This window comes from Neomonachus schauinslandi, chromosome 15, assembly GCF_002201575.2.
Source record: "Neomonachus schauinslandi chromosome 15, ASM220157v2, whole genome shotgun sequence".
In the NCBI taxonomy this organism is placed as follows: Eukaryota; Metazoa; Chordata; class Mammalia; order Carnivora; family Phocidae; genus Neomonachus; species Neomonachus schauinslandi.
This window is the reverse complement of record NC_058417.1, coordinates 25,870,599-25,892,441: the sequence shown is the minus strand read 5'-3', so window position 1 is coordinate 25,892,441 and position 21,843 is coordinate 25,870,599. Positions and strand designations below refer to the sequence as shown.

The 21,843-nt window shown below is 37.3% G+C and overlaps 2 protein-coding genes across 3 annotated transcripts in view; both read left to right on the top strand.

Annotated features, from left to right (window-relative positions):
• Positions 1-4,374, top strand: part of MED13 (mediator complex subunit 13) — a 105,666-nt gene extending 101,292 nt beyond the window's left edge. The window contains exon 30 of the mRNA XM_021704562.2: positions 339-4,374. Coding sequence (XP_021560237.1) covers positions 339-471 — 133 coding nt within the window. The 3' untranslated portion in view covers positions 472-4,374. The remainder of the gene's footprint in view (positions 1-338) is intronic.
• Positions 4,375-11,561: 7,187 nt separating this feature from the next.
• Positions 11,562-21,843, top strand: part of INTS2 (integrator complex subunit 2) — a 56,610-nt gene continuing 46,328 nt past the window's right edge. The window contains exons 1-7 of one of the 2 annotated variants that reach the window (XM_044921927.1): positions 11,562-11,793; positions 13,016-13,322; positions 13,973-14,111; positions 16,288-16,390; positions 17,508-17,621; positions 20,559-20,689; positions 20,948-21,121. In XM_044921927.1, the coding sequence (XP_044777862.1) occupies positions 11,736-11,793; positions 13,016-13,322; positions 13,973-14,111; positions 16,288-16,390; positions 17,508-17,621; positions 20,559-20,689; positions 20,948-21,121 (1,026 nt within the window). In that variant the 5' untranslated portion in view covers positions 11,562-11,735. The remainder of the gene's footprint in view (positions 11,794-13,015; positions 13,323-13,972; positions 14,112-16,287; positions 16,391-17,507; positions 17,622-20,558; positions 20,690-20,947; positions 21,122-21,843) is intronic. The other variant, XM_021704576.2, reaches the window with a different exon arrangement.

The following is a 21,843-nucleotide window of genomic DNA, read 5'->3' as shown; positions in this document are numbered from 1 at the left end:
AAATGAATAAGTAAAGTCTTCAAAAAAATAAAAAGGGGCGCCTCGGTGGCTCAGTCGTTAAGCGTCTGCCTTCGGCTCAGGTCATGATCCCAGGGATCCCAGGGTCCTGGGATTCAGCCCCACATCGGGCTCCCTGCTCTGCAGGAAGCCTGCTTCTCCCTCTCCCACTCCCCCTGCTTGTGTTCCCTCTCTTGCTGTGTCTCTGTCAAATAAATAAATAAAATCTTTAAAAATTAAAAAAAAAAATAAAATAAAGTAGCTTTGAATCTTAGATACTATAATTGGGAACTGTTTCCAAAATCTAAAGTGAAAGTAAATACATGACTTACACTTTTCAGGTTTGTTTTGGAACAGTACAATGCACTCTCCTGGCTAACCTGTGACCCTGCAATCCAGGACAGACGCTCATGTCTCCCAATTCATTTTGTGGTGCTGAATCAGTTATATAACTTTATCATGAATATGCTGTGATCTTCATTCGATGGAACTGTGCAAGAAAAGAACAAGGAAAAAAGATATTTCGCTGCAAGATTAAGTTACAGTTATCTTCTCAGTGAAAGTCATCTGTGATGGGGTCTAATTCTTATTACTTCAACAAATATTGTTTTGACTTGGGGGGGGGCTATAACCCTGCTATTTTTCATTGACTATACTGAACTCTTTAGGATGATGACTGATCATACAAAACGTATTATAACAGTTTCGTAGCAAAATTAACCTTTTTTTTCCAGTCACAGTATTTGTGAAAAGTAATGAGCCATAGTACCCAGTCATATTAAATGAATATTAAAAGCATGGAGAGGAAACATGAGGAACAATGAATTTCAACATATGGCTTCAGAACATCAAGATGTTCTTGTATTGGATTATAGTATCTAGTATTCAAAAATGCCTGCATCTCTTATTTATTGTAAGTTTTTAAATGTATAAATTGTCTTATATTTCTTAACCTCTTTTATAAAAATTTTCCTAGAAGGTTTATACTGCCTTCTTGCTTTAAAGCAATTGGTCTAAAATATATGTAATCGTCTTAATTAAAAAGTTGCAGTAGGGTTGCTTTTAGAGTATTATTTTTTTGTAAGGGGGTGGGTGGGACAGTAAATTTGTATTGTCTCGATGTACAGTTTAATGGGGATAGAGGGGGAATAATGTCCATACCATTGTGTGTGGAGGATTTACAGCTAAGCTGTAGTTGCAGAGTACATGTACAGTAATGAAGTTCACTGTGTTTATAAATTGAAAAGGTACTGGGTCTTACAGCATTTTATATATCACACCTTTACAGAATAACATGATGGCAATATACAAGTGATATTGTTGGGTGGTTTAACTTAGAATAAAATGAGAATTCTTCAGTTATATTTTGTACTATGGTTTAGGGCTATGACTAATATTTCAGGCCATTTCCAGTGAAAGAAACTTAGTTTTACAAGAAAAACATTTGCTACTGAATGCTTAAACTAATTTTGGTGTTTAATGTTACATGCTTAAATGTTTTTGTTTTTGGGGTTTTTTTTTTCAGTTTTGACAGTGGCACATCTAGGCATGGGAATATTATTAATTACGAAAATTATCTTCAGGATCTGCTATAAGGTTGAAATTTAGCCCAGCTCTAGGCATTTTACAAATTATTTTAAGAACAGTCACTCTGATTGTTTGACTTTTTTTGTTTTTTAAATTAAAGATTGGGAATGTGTGTGAGAGTATGCATATGTATGGGTGTGTGTGTGCAATCAAACTGTGGTGTAAATAGATTCTCAGTGAATTCTGGTATTCAGACTCTATTCCACTAGTTAAAAAACCATTTTCTAAACTTAACCTGTTTCCTTTTGCCTTTTTTATTTATTTAATTTTCTTGGTTTGGAGATGGCAGTCCCAAACACCAGAGTCTGTACTTTTCTATTACACAGCTCAGATTAAGGCAGGGCATATGCCAAGGAGGTTCTCACCTCCCTAAAGAAGGGACTTGAATTTTAGGGACTTTAATTCACCCCTTCCTTCAATACAGCTTTCCCCCTTCTTGTTTGCACATGCCAAGAGAAATGCTTTTATGCAGACTTTACCCCCTTAAAATGTTGTTTCTACAGTGCTGCTCACAGGAGAGTCCAAGTTAGCCTCCTACCTATGTTGCTGACTTGAATTCACAGTCACCAAGTCTACCTATCTTTCTTGGAAGCAGTCTAGCAAAATTCGGAATTTGTACATTCACTAATTCTCCACAAAGACAAAATCAGTTGTATTTACAAAACTGTAATTCGGTATGTTTTGTTTTGTTTTTACTGAAACTTGTTTTGTAAATACTATATGCTTAGCTTAAATATCACTTTCTTATAAACAATATAACTTCTTCAAATTGTGTATATTAAAACATTAGCAAGTCTTGTTTTTTCTATGAAGAACACAACCGGTGACAAAGGTTTTCAATCATTTCTTCAAAATTACAATGCAATTCCAGTGGTCAGCATTTTTGAAATTAAAATTTAAAGATCTCATCTCTGCATTCATTTTTAAATTTTGCTAGCACACTACAGATTATGTTGGCATGTTTTGTTCTGTACTTAAAAAAAAAAACTTGTCTGAGATTTGAGGGAAAAGATGCTTATTTGGAATTTCTATAAAAAGTATCCTTTTAAAAATATACTTAGCTCAGTAGTGACTTTTAAAAATAAAAACTGTATTCTCAGTTGTTTACTATCACTAGCTTATAGTAACCACACCTCAGTTTTGAAAATAGATTTTTAAAAAATTACTCCCTGACAGTTTCTTTTATATGGAGCCATAAGGAAGGAACGCAGTATACAATTCCTTTTTATCTGGGAATCAGGGAGTAGTTCCCAAATATACAGGATTTACTGATAAGATTTTTTTTCTTCCCTTCATATATAAATTCACACTTAAATAGAAAATTGCTAAATAGCCATTGGAAAAGGTCAGGAGACTTATTTCAGAAAAAAAAATTAAGCCTTTTGTGCAGGATGATGGATCTGACTTATTAATGTACTGTCACAGACAAGTATGGGTAGTATTTTTTTGTTTGTTTAAATGGTTAAGCAAAATAATATATTCTTTATACCAGTTGATCACCAACACCTTGACTTCTTTGTTACAGTGCTAATGTCTGTTTTTTGTGCAGTTATCCATTACCAAGCAGGGTGGAAGTTCAGTATTTTGGCATTTAAAAAGATTAGTTATATAATGTCTGCTTCCAACCAGTGAGAAACATCTAGCCATACTTTCTTATGCAAGCCATTCAGTTATCAGGACTGTGAATTAACACTGTATGAATAAATTTCTGTACACCTTATTGTTTGGCCAGAAGGCCACCAAGTGTACTTATATGTAATCCTTAAATTTTAAAGTAGCTGTAATTTTTAAATCTTTCTAAACTTTTCTTAAACCACTAAAATTAAGCTCTTACTACTTAGTCAACTATCCTCAGCTGTATTCGTACTCAATTGTCAGTATGGCACAGATTACTGTATTAAAATATTCTCCTTCCGTCTTCGTATTTACCTTCTGAGGTAATTTTTTAACTTAATGTGTTACTACAAAGATTTGCAGATCTTTAATCAAGCACTATGTTAATACTGTAATATCAAAATACTATGTTGCATTATTTAAAATGTTCAAATTGAATACATTAAAAGGAAGTTTTTAAATGCTGTCGCATCATATAATTTGCTCTTCATCCACTATGGCATCGCATATCAGTCTGTTAATACATTTAATGTTGCATGAGTAATGTTTTGGTCTGGGTTTCCTCTTAAGATTTTAGTTTGTCTAAATTAAGGAAAAATGTTTTTGACATACATTTTTTTTTTTTTTTTTTTTGGCCCCGCTCTCCTCCTCCACTCTCCCCTCAATCCCCCAATCAGCTGGAAATCTTAACCTTCTGGTTTTTCTTGGTGTTTTAATGGGCCCAGAACTGTGGTTTAAATTTTCATATGTGTTTTCTCTTTTGTGGAGTATTAATTAAAAAACTGGATTTGGGACCTAAAATACTCCTCAGGTTGATGTATTCATGAAGTTTTAAAATAGCTTTAGTTTTCAAAGTAAACTGGATTTGTGGACCTTAAAGTTACTGAGTTTAAACTACAAATTGTAACGTCGTTACTGGACATGTCAGCATCAACTCTCTCAAAATAGCTTGGTCACTTTATGAAGGGGCGTTTTAAAGTTGTTGTTTAGCAGTGACATTTAATATGGTCCAATTGCTTTTTTTTTTTAATGTGACAAAAAAAGAATAAGGAACAAACACTATTGCTGCCGAATGCCATAACACTGAGTTGTACAAATTGTGATTGAGGAAATGAAAAGGTTTATACTTTTTAAAAAAAAAAAAAAAACTTCAAATGGAATAAATTATTCATGAAGCCTTCATTGTGGTGTCTCATTCTGTTAAAAATATTTCCATCTTAAACTTATGTAAAAATTAGTATTTTTTTCATCATAAGTGGAAGGGGTAACCTAAAAATTAATTGGACTTTTAATTTCTCCATCTGTGGTATTTTATTTAAAAAAGATTTTAACTAAGTGATTAATATACAGGAAAATTGTATATGTATGTACATATTCCTTTTAGGCTGATCAGTTTGGTATCCGTTTTCTAGTCTAAACAAGCTGCTTTCAAATATTTAAAGCTTAGTTCAGTCCTATTTTTTTTGATCACACAAATGTTTTTGAAACATAATAAAGGGGTTCAGATATGAACAATCCATTAAAAATATTTTGTATAAGCAGCCATTTTAAATATTTTTGTACAAACTTAAGCTGAGTAAGGACAAACCCCAAAATTGTTGTGTTCATTTTGAAATAGTTTCTGCCAACAAAAATTTTAAAGTAAGCCTTTTAAAGGAGATGTATGTAGTTGGAACTTGTACCTTATTAAGTTATTCTTTGTCTTACAGTTTATATTACCTGTAATTTTTTTTTCTTGGTAGCTTAAAACCCTTCATGGGTGCTTCTTGCTCTAAATATCAAAAGTCTTACATGGTCTGTCCCCTGCCTTCTTTTCCACAAGCCTCAAAATGGGCTTCTTTCCTGTGTTTTCCTCCCGGTCTCTTACGCATATGAGTTCTTTGAAAGCCCTATGGTTATTTTTGCCTTAAGGCTTCCCCCACTTTCCACATACACACCCTTGCTTCAGACTAGGTCTCCAAGTTATATTCCTTTATTGTAATATTCTATATGGAGCCTTCATAAGTGTTTTTCACAGTTTGTATATTTGTCTCCTACCAAACAACCCCATGAGGGCAGAAATTGGGTCTGTTTTGCTTACTACTGCATCTAGAATCCAACACAACATCTAGCACATTAGTAAGGCACTGAAATACTTGAATAGACTTTTTGTGATAAGTACCTCAAACTACAGTACTTAGTTGAAGTGTGAGTTTTGCAAATAATTTAAATGAACTTGTACAGTTCTAATTAGGACTTTTCACATTAGTAGAAATAGTTTAGGATCCCTAGATTAGGATTCTTGTGCTCTTAGGTTTGCTACCTTCTAGCTGGTGACTCATTGGAACCTCTTGAAATGTCAATTTGTTCATTTGTATGTGAACTCAATAGTAACCATACCTTCCTAACATTAGCTTTGGGAACCTCAAAAGGATTACAAAAAAATTAGAAATTTGTAAAATACAGATGTGAGGGATGATTAATACCTATGTTCTCTAGAAGAGTCAAATCCAGAATAATTAAGGCTTGCCAGAGGAAAAAAATGCTTAAAGGCTACAACAGGACTTTTAAAACATGCTTCTAGGGGCGCCTGGGTGGCTCGGTTGTCTGCCTTCAGCTCAGGTCATGATCTTGGGGTCCTGGAACCGAGTCCTGCATCAGGCTCTCTGCTCAGCGGGGAGCCTCCTCCCTCTTACTCTCCCTCTAAACTCTCCCTCTCTCAAAATCTTAAAATATGCTTCTAGCAAGATCAAGGATGGAAAAAATGGAAAGAATCAAGTATTTAATACTTAATCTTTATCTCCTTTCTGTCCTAACCTACTCCCAACTAAAAAGCCAGCTTGAAGGGTCTTAAAGCTCTAAAATGTAAAATAACTTGCCTGTGATGAAATTAAAATCTGAGATAGTTAACTGACTTAAAGGATTTAAAGGTGCCAGGTCCAAATGAGTTATATCCTTGGTGCTAAAAGAACTTGTAGATAATGATTTCAGAAATGCTGTAGAAAACTAGAAGATGGCAGAGGAGTGGAAATGTACAACAACTTTCCCGGTTTTTAATTTTAAAAAGTTAGGAACTACTAACAAATTTACCTCACTTTATGACAAGATCATTAGAAACAGCATAGTTTTACTAAAGCACTGTCTGTTTTAATAGACTATCTACTATAAACTAGTTATGAGATACAAACCACCTTTGACCTTTAGCCCTAGTCTACTGAGAAACCTACTTGTATATACATAATTAGTACCATAAACCTTCTAGAGTGATACGAATAATAGTGTAGTACGGGGTGCCTGGTGGCTCAGTCGTTCAGCGTCTGCCTTCGGCTCAGGTCATGATCCCAGGGTCCTGGGATCGAGCCCCACATCGGGCTCCCTGCTCCACGGGAAGCCTGCTTCTCCCACTCCCACTCCCCCTGCATGTGTTCCCTCTCTCAATGTGTCTCTCTCTCTCAAATAAATAAGATCTTTAAAAAAAAAAATAGTGTAGTACATATACAAGAGAGAATAGAATAGTTGAAATCAATCTCTACATTTCATTTTGACAGCATTAACAAACTGATAAGAGTATAGAGATGCACATTCAGGTTATTTAATAAGGTCTCATGAGATCATTACACTTAAATCATTAATTCAAACCAGTATTAAGTACCATACTGTGCCAAGGGCAAAGAAAGAAAATATAGGTCCCGCCCTCCAACAAGGGGTTTTTGTTTTTTTTGGTTGGTTGGTTGGTGTTTTTTTGTTTAGGAGAGACAAGTTTTAACAATATAGTGCAATATGTGAAGTACTACGATGGAAGGAAGTAAAGGGTGTCGGGAGCATCAATGAGATACTTAAATCTAATGAAGATATAGGTGGTTTGTCAAGGAAAGATTTCTTAGCAAGGAAACACTGGAAGTGAGACTTAAAGTATACACAGGTACTACATAAAAAGAATAAAGGAATTCAGACAGAAGGAAAGGGGTGGCGGAGGGGTGGGGGGGCGGAGAAGGCCCACGAGTAGCATGAAGGATTTGGAAAACAAGCAGTTCCAACAGACTAAAACAGAGATGCTTATGGTGGGATAGATAATGCAGGAGTCCAAGCCAGAATTAAGTCAGACCATGAAAAACTCTTAATTTTGAGTGCCACCTTAAGGAAAATGAACTTTATCCTAAAGCAGGGAAGTGTTATAGTAGTTGGGATGATTCATAATTAATTGAACAATCATACCAAAAAAGTCTTGATTAATGGAGCTGTATCAACTTGGAGGGATGTCTCTATTCTTGTGCTATAGAATCTTGGCTAGACCCAATTCTATTCAATATTTTATCCATAAAATCAATGAAGATAACGATCTGCATAGCCAAAGCAGATAGCCAGTGTAAGAGAAGAGTCCGAAAGATCTCAAAGGGGAAAGCAATAGAAGGAATCTTACAAGATAAAATAGGACATTATTGATAATTATAAAAAGAGTTCAATGTTGGGACGCCTGGGTGGCTCAGTCAGTTAAGCATCTGCCTTCAGCTCAGGTCACGATCCCAGAGTTCTGGGATCAAATCCCACATCGGGCTCCTTGCTCAGTGGGGAGCCTGCTTCTCCCTCTGCCTCTTGCTCCCCCTGCTTGTGCTCTCTCTCTCTCTCTCCACGCCCCCTGACAAATAAATAAAACCTTAAAAAAAAAAAGTTCCATATTGAGAAAACTGGAGTTAGATGGCTCCTGAGATCGTTTTACTTTGTAATTCTATGATTCTATTTCCAAAGAATATTGGTCTTCCTTTAAATATACCCAGGTCTTCTAATTTCTTGAAGCTCATTTACTTGGCAATAATCTACACCTAGTATACCTGAAACATAGTACTGTTTTTTTCTCTTTTTTTTTTCTCCTTTTCTTCCTCCCCTTAGTCTTACTGAAAAAAAGTGGAAAAGAGTAAAGTAAGCCAAAGGAGAATATTTACCTCACTTAGGAAGGAGTCTGCTCTTTTGACCTGAAGTACAGGAACTACACAACATGTTTCACCATATCTAAACACCAGTAATTGTAAGACATTATTTTATGTACCACTAAGACAAAAAATGCTAAGTAAATTAAACACACTACTGATTTTAAGACATCCCAATTTCAGGGGCGCATAGGTGGCTCAGTCAGTTAAGCATTCGACTCTTGATTTCAGCTCAGGTCATGATCTCAAGGGTCATGAGATCAAGCCCCACCTTGGGCTCTGTGCTGGGCATGGAGCCTTTAAGATTCTTTGTCTCCCTCTCCCTCTGCCACTTTCCCCCACTTATGCATGCTCTCTCTCTCTCTCCCTCTCTCAAATATTAAAAAAAAAAAGGCATCCCAATTTCAAAGATGTTAAAATGTAAAAAAAATAAAGGGGGCACTTGGGTGGCTCAGTTAATCATCTCTTAATTTCGGCTCAGGTCATGATCTCAGACTCTTGAGATCAAGCCCCACATAGGGCTCTGCACTCAGTGCAGAGTCTGCTGGAGGATTCTCTCTTTACCTGTTCCCTCTGCCCCTCCTCCCATTATCTCTCTCAAATAAATAAAAAACTTTAAAAAAAATGTGAAAAAAAGTCACCACAGAGTTAATGAAATATATCTTTTTGTGAGTAGAAATGGTCATGAGCCTCAGTACCACATTGGTCTTAAAAGGGGTTTATTCCCTCAAACATTTTATATCACAAAGGGTACACCATAATTATGTAAGATACTCCTTTAATAATCAAAGTTTTGTGGTTTATAGGCAACTAAATGTTAGGACTACTTTACCCTTCTGTAAGTTCTTAATCTGTCTAAACACTAGAGCTGCAAAATCTTTAAAAATTGATTTTAGTATGTTTGGGAATGAGCCTCCAGAGGAAGCTGATCTAAAACTCAGAAGTTCATGAGTAAATCTTTTTCACTAAGTTCTATATGATTGTCAAAATGACTTCACTGGCAAACATTACAATGTAGATTTGAAATACTCTGACTACATGGATATGAGTGGGGAGAGGCTGGAGCTTGGGATGCCTTCCAGGTTTCTGGCTTGAGCAATTCTGGGTAGTGGATGACACTCACTGAGATAAGAACTGGAAGAGAAGAATAGGATGCCTGGGTGGCTCAGTTGGTTAACCGCTTCTCCAGCATCACAATTCCGGACTTCCAGCTCTCTTACAAAGCTGTAATCATCAAGACAGGATGGTACTGGCACAAAAACAGACACATAGATCAATGGAACAGAATAGAGAGCCCAGAAATGGACCCTCAACTCTATGGTCAACTAATCTTAGACAAAGCAGGAAAGAATATCCAATGGAAAAAAGTCACTCACTTCAACAAATGGTGTTGGGAAAATTGATCTGCTGATCATAGACTGAGATGTATCTGCATGTTGTTTCTCCATTAATAATTACAGGATCATAAACTAGAGTTGGAAGAGATCTTAAAAAATCACTTAGTTCACATCCCCTTTCTCCTCTCATTCACCCCTCAAAACAGTCTTTGATTTCTCTTCATTCTCCCCCTGTGAAATGATCATCCAGGGAGATTAAATTGTTAAACCATTCTCAGTCTTAATTTCCCCACAGTTATAAAATAGAGACTATTACCTACCTCAGAGAATTAAATCAGATAATAGATATAAAATACTAGTGCCTAGCAACTGTTCAATAAATGTTCTTATTAAATATCTGCTTAAAAATGACAATTTACAATTTGTAAGTCTCTTGACTGTGAAATCAATTTTAGTGTGTAGTGACCAGCAATTAAAAAAAAATTTTTCTGGGGCGCCTGGGTGGCTCAGTTGGTTAAGCATCTGCCTTGGGCTCAGGTCATGATCCCAGGGTCCTGGGATCTAGATCATGATCCCAGGGTCCTGGGATCTAGCCCTGTGTTGGGCTCCCTGCTCAGCCCTGTGTTGGGGAGTCTGCTTCTCCCTCTCCCTCTGTCTCTCCCCCTGCTCATGCTCTCTCAGTCACTCTCTCTCAGATAAATAAAATCTTAAAAAGAAAAAGAAATAGAACATGTAACATGTAGTATGTGTATTATTTCATGAAAATTTTGTTCCATTTAAATGTGGGTATAGGGGTGTCTGGCTGGCTCAGTTGGTGAAGCATGCAACTCTTGACCTCGGGATTGTGAGTTCAGACCCCGTGTTGGGTGTAGAGATTACTTAAGAAAATAAAATCTTGGGGCACCTGGGTGGCTGAGGTCATGATCCCAGGGTCCTGGGATTGAGCCCCACATCGGGCTCCCTGTTTGGCAGGAAGCCTGCTTCTCCTGCTTGGTTTCCCTCTCTCGCTGTGTCTCTCTCTGTCAAATAAATAAATAAAATCTTTAAAAAAATGTGGTTATATATGTACATGTGTGTCCTGGGTCACAATGTGAAATGTTATTACGGTAGGTCAGGTGGAAAAACGTTTGAGAAACACTGCAACACACATTATTAATTCTTTTCTTCCTTTGCTGATTTATTTTTAATGTTGAAAGCAGACTTTATTAGGAGATTATCACTCTATGCAAGCCTTGGAAACTATATAGTATGAAGTTGCAGCTCTGTAAAATATTTTTGCTTCCAGCTTGTAGCACAATAGCTGGTAAAGAGAAGGTGCTAAATGCACACTGATTGTACCAGGAACTAGAAATAGTATGAAAATATATAGAGATTAGTAGTTCTTAATCTTTTCTGGATGCTTAGACTCCCTTTGAGAGGTTGTTGAAAGTTTTGGACCCTCTTCCCAGAAGTGCCAAGCACTCACAATTTTGCAGATTCTAGGCAATTCCTGAAACTCCATCCATCACTTTCTAAGGATCTATGGACCCTAAGTTTTTGGTTTTTGTTTTTAAATTGAAGTAAAGTTGACATACAATGTTACATTAGTTTCAGGTGTACAATATAGTGATTGGACAACTCTAAGTTACGCTATATGCTCACAAGTGTAGCTACCATCTATTACAATACCACTGACTATAATTTCTATGTTGTGAGGGAGTTACTCATCCCGTAACTAGAAGCCTGTACCTCCCACTCCCCCCTCACCCATTTTTCCCATCCCCTAACCCTTGACCATAAAGTACAGAACCCTGAAAGTAAGATGTTTAACTCCCGACCTTGAGGGTGTGAGGTCAAGAGCGGAAGTAAGCTCAGGAAAAGATTAGTTTTTAAATTCACCTACAAATCCTAGGATTCTAGAACTTTGGTGCTAGGAGGGCAGAGGCAGAGATGGAGAGAAGAGTACTGTCTGATTCCATTAGTGTTCCGGTCAAAGAATAGTGGAAACAACTTTACCATTTCTTTCACATACGTTACTTCAGTCAAGTGCCACAAAAATCCTGTGACGATGAAACTGTAGCTCGGAGAGGCTTAAGGACTTAATCAAAAAGGACACAGGTAGTAAGTACCCCTTGGAGAAACCCCATTCTAAATCTCCGGCTCGAGGGTGGTGTAGGTAGGCAGGGCAATTGCGGGGAGGAAGGGGTGGGGCCGCGCACGCGCACCGTTGCATCAACGCCGCCGTCTCTGGGTTTCCTTTCGCAGTCAGCCGTCCTCTCAGTTCAGTACGGTGGCCGACGGGAGCCAGACGCTGGGGATGAATGAAGGTGCTGGGTGCAGGTTGAAACAGCCCCCTCCGCTTTCCCCTCCCTTCAGCGCGTGTTCTTCCTTTGTGCTTGTGCGGTGTCCCCATACAGTCTGTCGCGCTGCCAACCCCATTGGTCCCGGCGTCTAGGTTTTTGGTGCCTGGGACGACTCAAGGCACAGCTAGGGTTGGCGAATCGGGATTTTTCGCGTAGGCCCAACTTCGGATCGCGCTCTAGATTTCTACCGCGTCCCGCCTCTAGGGCGCGGAATCGGTGTTACACGGGTCCCGGGAGGTTGGAGGGCAAATCTTAAGGTATGAAGCTTCCGCCTCTCAGGCTTTAGCGCGTTTCCCGGTCCACGTCGGTCACTGGCCTTACATTTCTCTTCCAGGGACTGGTTGGTTCTCGTTAGGCTGAGGGCGAAATCTGTGAGCACACACAGGCTTGGTGCCTCCACTCCCTCAGCCTGCCCCTCTGTTAAAAGGCCAGCGCCTCTTGCTTGAAAAACAAAGTAATGTTTCTGCCCACGACTCTGTTAACCCACGATTTTGCTAGTCTGTGGGTTTTTGAGGGGATGGCTTTGCCACCTACTCCCTGCCTTTTTTTTGGGGGGGGTGGCTTCTGATTACTAGTGAAGACAGAAATGCCCAAGTGGAACTCATCTTTCTCCCATAGCTAATTGCACCTCCACAGCTGTTTTTCTTTTCCCCCAAGCAACACAAGGGACATTAGGATAGTGTTATGGCCTCCAGAACGTTGATTCTGGCATTGCTTTTGGTTAGTGAGGAGATTTCGCTTCCATTGACTCGTGGAGGGTGGGAAAGAGAAGCCTAACAGTTCTTTACATTTGTTGAGTAGGCATAAAAAACTAAAGAGGTGCGGAAGAGGAACATTCTTTACTACTCATTTTTATTTGCATTGTGGTGCTCAGATGATTGATGCAGTGGAGAAAGTCTTGGACTGAGATTAAGCAGATGGGGATTCAGCGTTGGATTTTGCCACTAGCTGGTCATCACTGTATGCCTCTTATTTAATCTCTCTGAGCTTCATATTTCTTTGCAAAATAAGTATTAGAATAGAAGATCCCTAGGGCTGGAGGAGATGTTAATGTACTCTGTTTTCTTTCTCAATTTTTAGGTGGGAGTAAAAACATAGGGAGCCTTTAATTGTGCCAGAAACCTAGCCAGCATAGGGGCCTATTTAAAGATAGACCACATTTCTCTGGGTTTTTAAAAAGAGGGGCATTCATACATGTAGGAATTATACCTGCTTTCTTTTTTTTTATCATTAGGATCAACAGTGATAATGGCTGAGTGTACAAGTCTTCAGTTTGTCAGCCCTTTTGCTTTTGAGGCAATGCAGAAGGTGGATGTTGTTCGGTTAGCATCTTTAAGTGATCCGGAATTAAGACTTCTCCTGCCCTGCTTGGTGCGGATGGCGCTCTGTGCTCCTGCTGACCAGAGCCAGAGCTGGGCTCAGGATAAAAAACTGATCCTTCGTCTTCTCTCTGGAGTGGAAGCTGTCAATTCCATTGTTGCGTTGTTGTCTGTGGACTTTCATGCTTTAGAACAGGATGCCAGCAAAGAACAGCAGCTTAGGTAATGTTGTGTTATATAATATGTGGATTGGGATTTACTTAGATTTATCAAAGAACAGGGAATCAAATATTTCTTTGGAGCTTTTAGGACTTTTTCTTGGATGCACTCTCCCAGAAAAGATTGAGAATCTAAACTTTGGAGAGCATTTTACCTAGTTCTTTTCTATTTATAGTTAAAATTCTAGGATCTTTTGAGTTCTGTATTCTAAAATGTGTAGAGAGAAGTTTGGCTACATATACTGTTGTATTCCTGCTAAACTGATTAGATGAATTATTCTCAGTGGGAAGCGGGGAGGGTAAGTTCCCCTAGAATAGAAGTATTTATTGGAATCACCCGGCAGGCTTTTTGAACTTACATTGATTTCCCAAAAATCTGGGCAGTTGTTTGGTTCTTCCCTACCCATTGTGAATCCCAATAGTGAGCCATTGTTGTTCATTGAAGTAGGTGTTAACTATTAGTTGGAGTCTTTATATAGGTTGTGAATCCCTGAAATAGGCAAACTAAATAGTATTTCAGAAGTATTACATTCATGAAATGTATGAAAAGAATTCACACATTCTTTTGTAGATTATTTCAACAAAAAATAATTTTATGTTATTTCTGTGTCAGTGTTCTCATGATTGTTCTTTTACATATTCGTACTTTATTAGGCATAAACTTGGAGGAGGCAGTGGAGAGAGCATCCTGGTATCACAGCTTCAGCATGGATTGACGTTGGAGTTTGAACACAGTGATTCGCCTCGTCGATTGCGTCTTGTGCTTAGTGAACTGCTGGCAATTATGAACAAGGTGCATTTATTTTAATCACACATCAGAATATGCATGATTTGATGTCTACACATAGAAAGTAGAAACAGAGGGGACGCCTGGGTGGCTCAGTCGGTTAAGCACTTGCCTTTGCCTCAGGTCATGATCCCAGGGAGCTGGGATCGAGTTCTGCATGGAGCTCCTTGCTCAGCGGGGAGCCTGCTTCTCCCTCTGCCTGCCACTCCCCCTGCTTGTCCTCTCTCTCTCTGACAAATAAATAAATAAAATCTTAAGAAAAAAAAAAAAACAGGCTAGAAGGCGGGCAAGTTGCATCCTCCTTTACACGTATTTCTATTTGTTTTGGAAGTGTTTTTTGTGAAAGGCTTAAAAGGCTATTAAATGCCTACCTTTCTTTCTCTACTATTTTCTCTCATTTATACCTATTCTGCATTTTCTACTGTGGAGATTTTTTTTCTGCATGGACTCCATACCATGGCTTTTTGATATATAGAAGGGTACATAGCTCAAGACTTCTACAAATTACCAAATTTGATAATATCTTTATAGGGTATGATTTCCCTCATAAAATATTATAAAACATAACTGAAAAATGTATGTGATTCCTTTAGACACTGAATGAGCATTCATTATCTCACATAATCAGTGAATAGGGAATATCAAAGCTGAATTGGATGTAGGATCATGGGCTAGGCTTACTCACTATATGACTGAATTGCAGCTATCCACTATTGAAAGCTATTCAACTTTGAATGTCAGCAAAATGATAGATTACTTAGTTCATGGACCTTTGGGTAATTATGATTAATTGAACCTCAGAATTTTAAATTTGTGCATGTCCGGGTTCTACTATAAAAATAATTAAGCTGGATCTTCATATTAAGATGGCTTATATATTAAGCCCAGAGTTTCAGAGGCAAAAATTATTTACTGTTAGAATTTCAAGGTCAGTTACTTTATAATAAGTAAAGTTTAGTTTTATAAACTGTGGACCGAAAAACTCTAAATTCTGTTTCCAAGGAAAATACTGGTGGTGGTTGGGGGGTGCAGTTAGTGCAGTCTTTAAGATATATTAGAAATCTTTATTTTTAAAAATTTATTTATTTATTTATTTTAAAGATTTTATATTTTTATTTGACAGAGAGAGAGACAGCGAGAGAGGGAACAGAAGCAGGGGTAGTGGGAGAGGGAGACGCAGGCTTCCTGCTGAGCAGGGAGCCCGATGCAGGGCATGACCCGAGCTGAAGGCAGTCGCTTAACAGACTGAGCCACCCAGTCGCCCCTATTTATTTGTTTTTTTAATTCAAATATATATGTTACATATCTTTTAAAAAATGTTTTTGTATTACAGTTATTTCTTTCTACTCTTTTCTACTATACTGATAGCCTTAATTTCAATCAATATTTTTCCTACACCTTTTTCTTAATATCTAACTTGATGGATCTTGTAAAATAAGTGACCTTTCTCCCCTGGGAGGTTTCCAGTATTTCAGCTCAGAACTCTTCAAATGGGAAGTGTGATGAAGCTACTGTAGGAAATTTTTTAAAAAGTTAGTAGCTACTTCTGTTGATATACATGTTTATTTTTTGTTTTTCCTACAGTTCATTTGCAATTGAACATAATTTATATCTGTTATACTGCTTTAAGTTTACCATTTCTTGACTTTTTTTGAGCTATAACTTTAAAAAAATTTTTTTAAAAGATTTTAATTTCTTTATTTGAGAGAGAGAGAGATAGAAAGAGTACAAGCAAAGGGGGGGAGCAGGGAGAGGGAGAAGCAGACTCCTCGCTGAGCAGGGAGCCTGATGTGGGACTTGATCCCAGGACCCTGAGATTATGACCTGAGCCGAAGGCAGACGCTTAACTGACTGAGCCACCCAGGTATCCCGAGCTATAACTTTTGTAGGTAGCATTCCTGGTTCATTTGTTTGGTTTGTCTTATTTTTAATTCCAGATGTCTCCAAATATTTATATAGAAATAAATTATTGAGACCTGAATAATAATTAATGTGACTGTGATTAAAGCGGCTCATATTTATCAAATACTGCATATTCTGCTGCAGTATATTAATAACATATTTAGAAACATGGTCTGTAAGCTCAATAAATAATTATAAAAATAGTAAGGGATTTAGTACATTATCTGAAATTAATAGAGTTCATCATTTCTTTTTTCTTTTTCTTTTTTTCTTTTTTAAGGTGTCTGAGTCCAGTGGAGAATTTTTTTTTAAGTCATCTGAGCTATTTGAGAGTCCAGTGTATTTGGAGGAAGCTGCAGATGTACTTTGTATTTTACAAGCAGGTACTGTAATGACTGCTAAGGTACATTACGTTCATAGTTTCTTGTTAAATGATACCGTGTAACTTCTTAACTTGGAAATTGTGTTATTTTATGTAAATATTTTATATATTTTATAAAAATGCACCTTAAAATGTTAAGACAAAAGTGGCTAGTAGTAGGACAATGATTAAGTGAATTATATTATTTCCATAGTATGGCATGTTAAATAGCCATTAACATAGTGTGTTTGAAGGAATTTAATGATCTTTTGGAAAATGGTCGTAATCTGTAAGTGAAAAAAACAAAGGGTAAAATGATAAATAGAATATAATCCCAATTTTGTTTAAAGTTAAGACAAAACCTGTGGGGGGATTGAAATATTTCAAATTATTAACTTTGAATGATTGGATTAGAAAGATAGAGGACATAAAAATGCAAAGATTTTCATGAAAATCCCTCTTGCCCACACTGCCCAGTGTTGCAGTGGCAGTGATGCGTGTTGTGCTTTCCAGTCCAGTGGCCCCCGGCCACATGTGCTTACGGATTACTCGAAATATGGCTAGTGGGACTATTTTTTTTTAATTTAATTTGAATTAATTTAAAGATTTTATTTTTTAAATTTTATTTATTTTTAAAGATTTTATTTATTTATTCATGAGAGACAGAGAGAGAGAGAGAGAGAAGCAGAGGGAGAAGCAGGCTCCCTGCTGAGCAGGGAGCCCGATGTGGGACTCGATCCCAGGACCCTGGGATCGAGTCCCGCATCGGGCTCTCTGCCCGGTGGAAAGCCTGCTTCTCCCTCCCTCTCCCACTCCCCCTGCTTGTGTTCCCTCTCTCTCTCTCTCTGTCAAATAAATTAAAAAAAAAAAAATCTTTAAGTGATCTCTCCACCCAGGGTGGGGCTCGAATTTGAATTTACAACCCTTAAGACCAGGAGTTGCGTGCTCCATCCACTGTGCCAACCAGGCATCCCAATTAGTTTAAATAGCCTCATGTGGCTGGTGGCTATCCTACTGGACAATTCAGCTCTAGACCATTAATTGGTTTTAAATGACATCTGTGAAATGTCAAAAATGCTTATGTATAATACGATGAAATATCACCCCTTAATAGTAACATTGACTTTGTTTTCTTGTAGAGCTCCCTTCCCTGCTTCCTATAGTGGATGTAGCTGAAGCCTTGCTACATGTTAGAAATGGTGCCTGGTTCTTATGTCTGTTGGTGGCCAATGTTCCTGATAGTTTTAATGAAGGTAAATATTATTTTAAAATAGGATATTGAAGAGATTTTTTTGGGCAGATACAGGACCTTTTTGAGCTAAGAAGAAATATTTATGTACTTTCATTTGAGATTTTATCTTTGGAAAGTTTATTAGTGAGTATTCATTGTAGAAACGTTGAGAAGATTTCAAAATTGTTTTGAGATTACAAATTTAAGTACGGTGAGTGTGCAAGAAAATTTTTTTGTCACTAGACACCATTGCTATAATAGGATAGTAAAAATACTAAAGAACTAGAAGCTATAATCCTATGCTCATGGAGCAAAGGGAAGAAGACATATATCTGTGAAACATCCAGAGTGCAGTGCAAGATAACATGTAATCAGAAATAGCAGCAATCAAACCCTTTGTGTTTTAGCCTTATTGCTGTCAGTTTGCAGAAAAGTTGAAATTGAGAAAAATCAACTGAAATTTTCACCTCTATTTCAAACTACTACTGATTGGAGATTGTTGTTTGGGTCTGTGTGATATAAAAATAAAAACATTTTTGAGCAAGGTTGTGAATTGGGAGCCAAAGAGGAAAAAAACACTGGATGTGGCAGTCATAATTTCTCATTTTGTCACTCACTTTTTGGGTAATCATCAAGATACTTATCATCTATAAAATGAGATATTAATAATAACATTTCCCTTATATTTCTAAGAGATTTATTGAATATCGCAAGATATATAAAAGTCTTTTGTAAAAACTGTGCTAGTGCTGATTTTCTGTCTACGTGTTCTGTCAGTTACTGAGAGAGGAGTGCTGATGTCTCCACACAGTTTCCTCCAAACAAAATCTCCTTTCATTTTGTCAGTTTTTGCTTCATTAATTTTGAAGCTGTGTTTGGGTCCATGTACATTTAGGATTGTTATATCTTTATGATGAGTTGAGCCTTTTTCTTTTTCATTATGATATGTCCTTCTTTATCCCTGGTAATATACCTTCTTTTGAAGTCTGCTTTATTAATACAGCTGTAGCAGCTTACAATTAGTGTTTGCATGGTATATATCCATCTTTTTGAAAAGTCTGTATCTTTAAGGTGGGTTTCTTGTAGACAAGTATAGTTGAATCTTGTTTTTTTAAAAAAATTTAGTTATGGTCTCTGCTTTTTAATTGGAGAGTTTAGGCCATTTACATAGACCATTTAATGTGATTATTGTGGTGGTTGGATTTAAGTGTATCATATTGCTTTTGTTTTCTGTTTGTTTCCTTTTCCTTTCTTCATTTGGATTGAAATTTTTAGGATTCCATTTTATCTCCACTATTGTCATATTAGCTATACGTCTTTGCTTAATTTTTTTCTTTTCATTTTTATTCTTCATTTGTTGTTGTCAGGTTTAAAGTCTGCATCTTTGGGGCACCTGGGTGGCTCAGTCAGTTAAGTGTCCGACTTTTTTTTTTTTTTAAGATTATTTATTTGAGAGAGAGCGTGTGAGTAGGGAGAGGAGCAGAGGAAGAGGGACAAGCAGACTCTGAGCTGAGTGTGGAGCCCAAGGTGGGGCTTGATCCCACAACCCTGAGATCATGCCTGAGCTGAAATCAAGAGCCGGTCACTCAATTGACTGAGCCACCCAGGTGCCCCAAGCAACCGACTCTTGACCTCAGTTCGGGTCTTGATCTCAGGGTCATGAGTTTAAGCCTTGTGTTAAGCTCCACGCTGGATATGGAGCCTACTTAAGAAAAAAATAAATAAACAAAAAAAATAAAGTATGCATCTTTAATTTATGGCAGTCTACTTTCAATGATTTTCTACCTCTTTACATATAATGTAATATACTTCTATTTCCCCCTCCTGTCCTTTATGCTACTGTTGTCATAGATTTTACTTCAACATGTTACAAGACTCAGAATACATTGTTACTACTTTTGCTTTAAACGGTTAATTATATATATATGTATAAAATTTTATTTTAGAGTGAGAGTGTGAGTGAGGGGGAAAGGGCAGAGGGAGAGGAGAGAGAGAATCCTAAGCAGCCTCAGCGCTCAACAAGGAACCCGACATGGGACTCAGTGTCACGACCCTGAGATCATGAACTGAGCCAAAATCAGGTCTGACGCTTCATAGACTGAGCCACCCAAGTGCCCCACTTCATTCTTTTTTGTAGCTCCACATTTCCATCTGGTATAATTTCCCTTTAACATGTCTTGCAGTTCAGGTTTGTTGGCAACAGACTTTTCCAGCTTTTAAAATTTTATTTATTTTTATTTTTAAGTAATCTCTACACCCAATGAGGGGCTCGAACTTAACCTGAAATTGAGAGTCACATGCTTTACTGATTGAGCCAGCCAGGTGCTGCTTTCCAGTTTTTTTTTAATCTGAAAAACAAAACAAAACAAACAAACCTGATTTTGTCTTCATTCTTCAAAGATATTTTTCACTGGGTATAAAATTTTAGGTTGACATTTTCTTTTAGCTCTTTAAAGATGCCATTCTGTTGTCTGTGGTGGTTTTGATTTCTGTTCCTTTGTGTATAATATTTGTTTTTTTCTCTGGCTGCTTTTATTTATTTTTTCTTTCTGGCTACTTTTAAGATTTTCTCTTTTCCACTGATTTTCAGAAATTTGATTATGATGGGTCTCGATATGATTTTCTTTGTATTTATCCTGCTTGAGCTTCTGTGATTATAGTTTCATCAAATTTGAAAAAAAATTTCTTCAAATATATTTTTGTCTTCCATTTTCTTTTTCTTTGAGACTGTAATTATATTTGACTACTTGATATTGCCCCACAGGTCACTGTTCATTTTTTAAGTCTCTTTTCATTTTGTGCTTTATTTTAACCAGTTTCTATTGCTGTGCTTTCAAATTCCCTGATCATTTTCTTCTGTAGTGTCTATTCCACATAAATGATTAATTCAAAGGCTGAAGAAATTGTTTCTAACATCTTACTTGAAAGCTTAAAGTAATAGTGGCTATTAAATGTTCAGTTTGCAGGGGTCTGATAAAAAATGGAGAACGACAAGATGAAGAAAGTCTTGGAGGAAGGCGCAGGACAGATGCACTACGCTTCTTATGTAAAATGAATCCTTCTCAGGCCCTCAAAGTTCGAGGGATGGTGGTAGGAGATCTTATTATTTTTATGAGACAAAAGCCTTTGTATTATGATCAGAAACTTGCCCAAGGTGGTTTTAGAATCTTGCAGCAATTTGGAATTATAATTATATACTGGATATATTATTACTGTCCTCTCTGGGTTTTTATGTTTTGGGATATGTCTTCTTCTAAACTTTAGAAGCTTTAAAACATCTAAACACTGAAGTGTCCTGGCCCTTTTCCTTACGATTCTCAGTTCACTTTGTTTTCTTTGCTGTGTTAGGTGGAAGAATGTCACTTGCCAGGTCTTGGAGTGGCTTTGACGTTGGATCATACTAAAAATGAAGCTACTGAAGATGGAGTGAGTGACTTGGTTTGTTTTGTTAGCGGTTTGCTTCTTGGAACAAATGCGAAAGTCCGGACTTGGTTTGGAACTTTTATCCGAAATGGACAGCAGGTGAGGGTTTAAAGATCTTATAGGCTAAGAATCAGGATATTTTGGCAACTAGTAAAAGAGAAAGAAACACTTCTAGAATGATGTCATTAGACCAGTTGTTCTCAATATTTTAGTCTCAGGAACTCCTGACTTTTTAAATCCTGGGGGTTAATAAAGAGCTTTTGTTTATATGCTTTTATTTGTTGATATTTAACATATTAGAAACGAAAACTGAGGGCGCCTGGGTGGCTCAGTCATTAGGCATCTGCCTTCAGCTCGGGTCATGGTCCCAGGGTCCTGGGATCAAGCCCCACATGGGGCTCCCTGCTTGGCGGGAAGCCTGCTTCTCCCTCTCCTACTCCCCCTGCTTGTGTTCCCTCTCTCACTGTGTCTCTGTCAAATAAATAAATAAAAATCTTAAAAAAAAAAAAAGAAAACTGAAAACTTTGAAATATTTACTTAATTCATTTACTTTTATTTTTTTATTTTTAAAGATTTTATTTATTTATTTAAAAGAGAGAGTGACGGGCGTCTGGGTGGCTCAGTCGGTTGAGCGACTGCCTTCGGCTCAGGTCATGATCCTGGAGTCCCGGGATCGAGTCCCGCATCGGGCTCCCTGCTCAGCAGGGAGCCTGCTTCTCCCTCGGACCCTCCCCCCTCTCATGTGCTCTCTCTCTCTCTCACTCTCTGTCAAATAATAAATAAAATCTTTAAAAAAAAAAAAAAAAAAAAAAAAAAAAAAA